Raw genomic sequence first — 9153 nt, forward strand, 5'->3', positions numbered from 1 at the left:
CAAAACCAACCAAATGACCAACAAAGTAACCAGATTGGTAATCCTACAAGAAAGAATTTTCAAAGAACCCAAGAACGATTGCCACCATTACCACTTCCCTTGGGAGAAATGTATTCGAAGTTGTTGAGTATTGGGCAAGTGGCCCCTGTTCCTTTAACCCCACTACAACCTCCATACCCAAATTGGTATAAGCCTGATATGACATGTGAATATCATGCTGGCATTGCTGGGCATAACATTGAAAGCTGTAATGCATTCAAAAACAAGCTCCTTCAATTGATAAAAGCTGGATGGATAACTTTTGATGATGCACCGAATGTGAATTCCAACCCTTTACCCAATCATGCTACAAGCAGTGGAGGGGTGAATGCTATCGGAGTAGAGGGTAAGAAGGAAAGAACTTTGAAGGTTTCCATGGAAAAACTGTACGGTATGATGGTACAGTCTGGATATTTATCCGAGTTTGAACCAGTAATGAATGGAAATAATTACTGTAAGTTTCATGCCAAGGTGGGACATCACATTGATGATTGCGAAGAATTTCACCAAAGAGTGAAAAGGATGTTGATTTTCGGCATGATACGGATAGAAAGTGAAGAAGAAAGCAGTGAAGTGGGAATGATAGGCAGCCAGGAGAAAAAAAAAGAGGTTTGTAGACTCCAACCAACTGTGGGTGGTCCGCCAAAACTAATCCTAATCAAGCCTGTATGTACCAATAATGGAAGTTATGGCACAATGCCTTACAATTATGGGTATGCTTTCAACGTTAAAAATCCTACTCCTGTCTTCCATACAGAAATCGGTGGTTTAACTCGAAGTGGTCGTTGTTTTACACCAGAAGAATTAGAGAGGCAGAGGAAAGCTAAAGGAAAAGAAACAGTTGAGGCTTTTAAAGATATGGAAGTGAACAAACCCATAAGTGAAGAGGAGTCTAATGAATTTCTGAAGTTGATGAAGCATAGTGAGTATAGTATAGTAGATCAGTTGAAGAAAACTCCTGCTAGAATCTCTTTAATGTCACTTATCTTGAGTTCTGAGTTACACCGTAAAGCATTGCAAAAGGTGTTGAATGAAGCATATGTGCCACATGATATTACTCAGGATACAATGGAGCATTTGGTGGGAAGAATTCAAGCCTCCAATTACTTATATTTCACTGAAGATGAGCTAGACCCGGAAGGGACTGGGCATAACAAGCCCTTGTATATCACTGTGAAATATAAGGACTGTCTGATCGGCAAAGTGCTTGTGGATAATGGTTCAGCTTTGAATGTGTTACCAAGGTATATGCTGGATGAGATGCCAATTGATGCTACTCATATGAGGCCAAGTACTATGACGGCTAGAGCATATGATGGTTCCCCTAGACAGGTGATAGGGACCATTGATATTGAATTGTTTATAGGGCCTCAAATGTTTTTGATAACCCTACAAGTGATGGATATCCATCCTTCCTATAGCATGTTATTAGGAAGGCCATGGATACATGCCTCTGGGGCTGTGACATCATCTCTACACCAATGCCTGAAGTACATCATCAATGGAACTTTAGTGAAAGTTAAGGCAGAAGAAACCTTGTCCATGATAAGGAATGTGGCGGTCCCTTATATTGAAGCAGAAGATTGCAAAGATGGAGATCTCCATGCCTTCGAGATTGTGAACACCGAATGGGTACCGGAGAATACTGTGTTAAGAAGACCAGCTATTTCTAGTACTGCTAGAATGATAGCTAAATGCTTTTTAAAACATGGGCTGCCATTCCAGAATGATCTAATTGCTGGAAATCATAAAAGAGTCAACATGATGAAAATTAAGGTCGTTGATCAGAGGTTTGGGCTTGGCTTCAAGCCTAAGAAAGATGATCATAAGAGAGCTGCTAGGATAAAGCGAGAGAGAAGGTTGGCCAGAATAGAAGGAAGAAAGCCAGAAGAAGAAGACATTGCAATCCCACCTATCCATGTTTCTTTTCCAAAGTCAGCATATGTGATGAAACCTGAAAACATGATGGAAGTCTTGGGGCAGAAACTTGCTGTCATGGATATCAACAATGTAGAAGAAGGTGAAGAGAAAGGCTGGAACTGTGATGATGAGCCAATAATAATAAAAGAAGATGAATTGTTACCACAGTTAACTGTCCATGCTCTAGAAGAAGCTCCAACCAACGCTTTTGTGCGAAAGCTTTCAGTTGAAGAAGTATTCCAGAATTGGGAGATTGAAGAAGCCCCAATTGTTTTCAAGAAGTAATGATTAAGTGTCTACTTATATTTGCTTTTATGTGCTTTGCATTGTACTTTGCTTTGTGATTTTATACCTAGTTGGAAATCTTGGTTCAAGATGACAACATAAGGTCTTTTCATAATTGTTGAGTCAACCTTTAAAATAATATTGAGATCAAGCATTTTCATCAGTATTTGTTGAATTCCTTTTATTTTGTTTGGCTACAAGATATGCATTCACACTAAAAAACACCTTCCACTTTCAGGAATTCTGAAAGTGAATCCTCCATAAATCCACAAACATATTGCATTGAAAATGAATGGCCAAACTTTGATAAGGATGAGATTGCAATGGATGAAGAGGAATGGGATGAAGAGTTTGCTAGACGGGTAGAACAGTCGGAGCATGTTTGGAAACCTGCGAAGGAAGAACTAGAGGTGATAAATGTAGGCACTGAGCAAGATAAAAGAGAGTTAAAGATTGGAACTCTGATCACTACAGAAGAAAGATGCAGTTTAACCTCATTACTACAAGAGTATATCGATGTGTTTGCCTGGTCTTATACAGATATGCCTGGTTTAGACATTGATATTGTAGTACACAGATTACCTTTGATAGAAGGATGTAAACCTGTTAAGCAGAAATTAAGAAGAACTCGCCCAGATATTGTGCTCAAAGTCAAGGCAGAGATAGAGAAGCAGTGGGATGCCGGTTTTCTAGAAGTTATTAAATACCCTCAATGGGTATCTAATATAGTGGTGGTACCAAAAAAAGATAACAAAATCAGAGTATGTGTAGATTTCAGGGATCTAAACAAAGCCAGTCCGAAGGATGATTTTCCTTTGCCTCATATAGATGTCCTGGTAGACAATGCTGCTAGGAGTTCAACTTACTCCTTCATGGATGGATTTTCCGGTTATAACCAGATTAAAATGGCTGAAGAAGATAAAGAGAAGACCACTTTTGTCATACCATGGGGAACATTCTGCTACAAAGTGATGCCATTCGGGTTGAAGAATGCTGGAGCCACATATCAAAGGGCAATGGTGACACTTTTCCATGATATGATGCATAAAGAGATTGAAGTGTATGTGGATGATATGATTGCCAAGTCTAAGAATGAAGAAGATCATGTTCAGGTTCTAAGAAAATTGTTTGAAAGACTAAGAAAGTATCAGTTGAAGCTAAATCCTTCAAAATGCTCGTTTGGGGTAAAGTCTGGAAAGTTGCTAGGATTTGTGATAAGCAATAAAGGAATAGAGGTCGATCCTGATAAAGTGAAAGCAATTCAGGCTATGACAGTTCCTAAGACTGAGAAAGAAGTAAGAGGTTTCTTAGGACGTTTGAATTACATTGCTCGATTCATATCCCAGTTAACAACAACATGTGAGCCAATTTTTCGATTACTTCGGAAAAAGAACCCTGGTATATGGGACAAAGATTGTCAAGAGGCTTTTGATAAAATAAAGCAATACTTACAGAATCCACCTTTACTCGTGCCCCCTGTGCCTGGAAGACCTTTGATCTTGTATTTGACAGTAACTGAGGTAGCAATGGGTTGTGTGTTGGGACAACATGATGAGTCTGGAAGAAAGGAGCAAGCTATCTATTATCTGAGTAAGAAGTTTACAGATTGTGAATCCAGATATACTGTGACTGAGAAGCTATGTTGTGCTCTTGTATGGAGTACGAAGCGTCTTCGACAATATATGTTGTATTATACCACCTGGTTGATCTCAAAAATGGATCCTCTTAAATACATCTTTGAGAAACCCTACTTGTCAAGCCGAATAGCAAGATGGCAAGTGATGTTGGCTGAGTATGACATTGTATACAAGACAAGAAAATCTGTAAAAGGAAGTGTAATTGCTGATCATCTAGCAGATAATGCTATCAATGACTATGAGCCTTTGAAATTTGACTTCCCGGATGAGGATATGTTGATAGTAGAAGAGGACAAAGAAAAGAATGATTGGTGGATCATGTATTTTGATGGGGCAGTGAATGTTTCTGGTAATGGAGCAGGCGCTGTGATAATCTCACCTGACAAGAAGCAATATCCCGTCTCAGTCAAACTACAATTTGAATGCACTAACAATACTGCTGAATATGAGGCTTGTATCCTTGGATTAGAAGCTGCTTTGGAGATGAAAATAAAGAAGCTTGATGTCTATGGGGATTCAATGTTAATAATCTGTCAAGTGAAAGGCGAATGGCAGACCAAGGAGGAAAAATTGATACCATATCAACAATATCTCTCGAAACTGACTGAGGGCTTTGATGAGATAGATTTTACCCACATGGGAAGAGACAAAAACCAGTTTGCTGATGCTTTGGCAACCTTAGCTTCTATGGCCAAAACTGATTACGGAGTAAGAGTACAACCAATCTGCATTGAGATTAGAAATTTTCCAGCTCATTGTTGTTCAGTTGAAGGAGAAATAGATGGGAACCCATGGTTTCATGACATCAAGCAGTTTATCCAATATCAAGAGTATCCCTTGGGGGCATCCAAAGCAGATATGAAGACCTTGAGAAGGTTAGCTCTGGAATTTTACCTGGATGGAGAAATTCTATACAAAAGGTCATTCAATGGGACTTTACTGAGATGTCTAGATGAAATCGAAGCTAAGTTAGCATTGCAAGAAATTCATGAAGGAATTTGTGCAACTCATGCAAGTGGGCATATGATGGCTAGACAATTACAACGATCAGGGTATTTCTGGATGACCATGGAGAAAGATTGCATCGATTATGTCAGGAAATGTCATAAATGTCAAGTGTATAGTGATAAGATAAATGCACCTCCAACTCCTCTATTTAATATGACATCACCATGGCCATTTGCAATGTGGGGAATAGATGTGATTGGGCCAATCAACCCAAAAGCCAGCAATAAGCATCAATTTATCTTAGTAGCCATTGATTACTTCACAAAGTGGGTGGAGGCCAGCTCTTATGCCCATGTAACTCAAAAGGTGGTCAAGAGTTTTATTGAGAAAGATTTGATCTGTCGATATGGTTCACCTGAGAAGATAGTGACCGATAATGCCCAGAATTTTAATGGAAAAATGATCACAGAATTGTGCATGAAGTGGAAAATTAAACATTCAAACTCATCTCCCTACAGACCAAAGATGAATGGTGCTGTCGAAGCTGCAAACAAGAATATCAAGAAGATTATCCAGAAGATGGTAGTTAATTACAAGGATTGGCATGAGATGCTTCCCTTTGCTCTACATGCATATCGCACAGCAGTAAGAACGTCTACTGGAGCTACACCTTATTCACTAGTATTTGGGATGGAGGCGGTGATGCCTTTGGAAGTAGAAATTCCATCTTTGAGAGTACTAATAGAATCTAAACTAGAAGAAGCTGAATGGGTTAAAGTGAGATATGAGCAGCTAAACATGATAAGTGAGAAGAGGTTGGCCGCAATTTGTCATCACCAGCTATACCAAAGAAGGATGGCCAAAGCATATGACCGGAAAGTCCGACCAAGAGAATTCAAAGAAGGGGATCTTGTACTCAAAAAAATCTTACCACTACCAAGTGAAGACCGAAGCAAGTGGGCACCAAACTATGAAGGCCCATATGTAGTGAAGAAAGCTTTCTCCGAAGGGGCTATGTTGTTAACTAGGATGGATGGAGAGGATTTACCTAGGCCCGTGAACTCTGATTCTGTGAAAAAGTATTATGTATGATGTATTTCATCCAATCAAAATCAAATGAAATGAAGTTTTGGCCAGGAAATTCTCTTTGCATATACCTCACCAAAAAGCCCATGCATGATCTCAATGGCTCAACAATCTGATCTTTCAAATGTTTTTTTTACAAGAGAACCCATTCTTCTTAAATGAGGTTTTAAAAGAATTGATTTTGTTTATGATTTCAATGAAATAAATCAATGATTTGTTTAGGATAATGTTCAAAGCAATTCTCTTGAAAGAGATGACCATACAAGTCAAGAACACGCAATTGGAACAACTATCACTTAAATTCTGTCTTGGACTTACATTTTATCAGCATGAATAATGGTTGGTAGTACATTAGCTTGTCATGGACTTGCAAAACATGGTATCTTATAAATCCAAAACATTACGCTGGATGTGGACAAAGTTTATTGGTTTTAACCGATCTTGCTTGAAATGAAGAAAGGCCATCTTTGATATTCCTTTCACTTTCTTTTAAAATTATCCTTTGCAGTCCCAATTTGAGCCGAGTCTATTTAAAGTTTTTTTTCATAAGAACCTTAACTAAGATCACACCCTACACTGGGGGCAAAATGAAAGAAATGATCATGGAAATCATCTTGAAGACCTGTGAGCTTATGAGTTTGACAACAAGGAATTCAAATAAAAAATTCCAAATAATTGAGAGAATTCCCAACAAATAGAAAAAATTCCTAATTTGGAATATTTAGTATCATTTTGTTGTCAAGATAGCAAAAGAAAAGATGAAGATAAGATAACAGTGATCTATAGTTTTCAAACCCTTAAACACTTTCTTTGAGCTTATGAAATCCTCTTTCTTTTACAGCCTTGAGCCATAAATACATTACATGCCTTTAAAGTCCTTTCTAATCAAGGAAGCAACCTGAATTAATAAACAGCGTTCCCAAAATATAAGAGACTTTTTCATAAAGAGTCATGATATAGCAAATAATTACTCATTATTATTCATGCTGATAAAAGGACTGCTTCTAAAAATAAAGGACAATTGTTCCTTTTCCCTCAAAATACATTCAAGATTGCTTGAACACATTGAAAACCAAAGCAGAAGGTCATCTCATCACTTACCTTTATTTGAGATTACTTTTATTGAGAGATTTACTACAAATCCTTAGAGTTGCTTGAACATTGTTATAAACAAACATTGAGAGTTTCAGTTTTCAAAAACAAAAGAGATCTTTTGAAAAATCATTTTTGAAAAAAAATGGTTTTCTATGCGAAGAAGACAGATATATGAGACACCAAGAGGCAGTGTTAGAAAATCAGAGATTCTAACGACAACAAGAGCAAATAAGGAAATGAAAAGAGACAGTTACTTCTTCCAAGGGTAGAGAAGCAATCACAAGAAATCTTCTAGAGACAGAGAAGCAATCACCGGATTCCTAATGGTACAAAGAAATTTGCTTCCCTGGTGGGAGATACACATGAAAAATGAGTGGGATTATCCTCATGTATTGACCATATGAATTGGTTAAAAATCCTCAACAACGGAAATGTTACCAACAACATGATGCCAGACCAGAGAGAAGCTAATTCTCACAATGAAGTATCCAATGGATAAAGAGGCAGTGACTATTGAGAAACTCAAATAACGTTTATCTTGGAGAACTCAACAGCATGGGTCAGCTTGAGTAGATTTGAAAGACGCGTGAATCAAAAGAGCTTGCTAACATTCAAGATCGCCAGACAAGATGAATGGGGGATCTATATTTCAAAAAGGTAAGATGCATCTCATATCATCTAACTTCACAAACATTGCATATTTATCTTGAAGATATTTCTTGAAACAAAATTCCCAATGGGATCCAACGAGATTCAGACAAAATGAAGTTATTCTAATCACATCAAATATGGCAATTTCATGAAAGCAAAATTCATAAATGAAGACAAGAAAGATGGATTTTTTATTCATGACAAAAGGTTTAAAAGTACAAATATTAAACAGTGCGAGGACGATCAGGGATATTGTCATCTTGATCATTAATCAGGCCTCGAAGTTCTTCGAATTGTTTACGCATATTCTCCATCTCTTCCTCAAACTCGAGGTGTCGTGTGTTAACATAGTCCTTCCAAAAGTCAACACGTGTATTCAGCTCTTGGTTCCTCCTCTCCAAGTCATTTCTCTGACATCTTTCATCACGGAGTCTATTCCTTAAATTCTCAATCAGATGATGGAGATCAAGAACCTGAGTATTCAGCTCAAGTCTTCTAGCATGAAGACGCTCTGCAACGTTCACCAGAGATGAAGTAGCTCTGATACTGAGAGCAAGTGACTGATTCACTGCTTCAATATCGCTCCTAGCTGCCAGCATGGTTTCATCACGGGGAAGGACCATGTCTTTAGCCACGGCTACAGTAGTATCTTCATTGTCCATTACAGTATCTTCTATTGTAACTGGACGACCATTCACTTCAAAAGTAGTACGCCAAACTATAGGCTCTACTGCAGGAACAAGATTTGGGTTAACATTGGAAGAAGAGGAAGACATGATTAAAGCTTCAAGAGTTGGGAACTTTGAAAGGCTTGAAATACAAGAAGTTGATGATGTTTGTCACCAAAAACTGCGTAATTTATAAGGATTCTACTCTTACTATTACTCTGAACAGATGATCAAATCTCAACCATAGACGTAAGACTTTCATGAGAAGCTTTCATTATCTCTGAAATTGATTGCAAATCAGATCTCAGCCGTAGATATAAGACTTTCATGAGAAGCTTTCATCATCTCTAAGATTGATTCACAAATCAGATCTCAACCGTAGATATAAGACTTTCGTGAGAAGCTTTCATCATCTTTGAGATCAATTTTTACAAATCGGATCTGAGTCATACAAATATGACTTCCTTTAGAAGTTTTCATTAACTTTGAAAATCATAGTGAATTTACTTTCATGTATTTCATAAAATCAATCTGAAATCACTTTTATGTATTTCAGAAAACCATTATTGAAATCACTTTCATGTATTTCACACAACCATTGATGAAATCACTTCCATGTATTTCACAAAATCAATCTGAAATCACTTTCATGTATTTCACACAACCATTGATGAAATCACTTCCATGTATTTCACAAAATCAATCTGAAATCACTTTCATGTATTTCAGGAAATCAATGATAAAATCACTTTCATGTATTTCAGAAAATCAATGATGAAATCACTTTCATGTATTTCAGGAAATCAATGATAAAATCACTTTCA

General features: G+C 37.4%; 1 protein-coding gene across 1 annotated transcript in view; it reads left to right on the plus strand.

The window, feature by feature from the left end:
* The window catches only part of LOC105140209 (uncharacterized), a gene marked incomplete at its 3' end in the record, with an annotated part of 8239 nt that extends 3446 nt beyond the window's left edge, over window positions 1–4793 (plus strand). Inside the window, exons 4-6 of the mRNA XM_011046949.1 lie at window positions 121–1357; window positions 1436–2229; window positions 2562–4793. Coding sequence (XP_011045251.1) covers window positions 121–1357; window positions 1436–2229; window positions 2562–4793 — 4263 coding nt within the window. The remainder of the gene's footprint in view (window positions 1–120; window positions 1358–1435; window positions 2230–2561) is intronic.
* Between the last annotated feature and the right edge of the window lie 4360 nt (window positions 4794–9153).

The sequence above is a fragment of the Populus euphratica genome, unplaced genomic scaffold (assembly GCF_000495115.2).
Source record: "Populus euphratica unplaced genomic scaffold, PopEup_1.0 scaffold256.1, whole genome shotgun sequence".
Classification (NCBI taxonomy): domain Eukaryota; kingdom Viridiplantae; phylum Streptophyta; class Magnoliopsida; order Malpighiales; family Salicaceae; genus Populus; species Populus euphratica.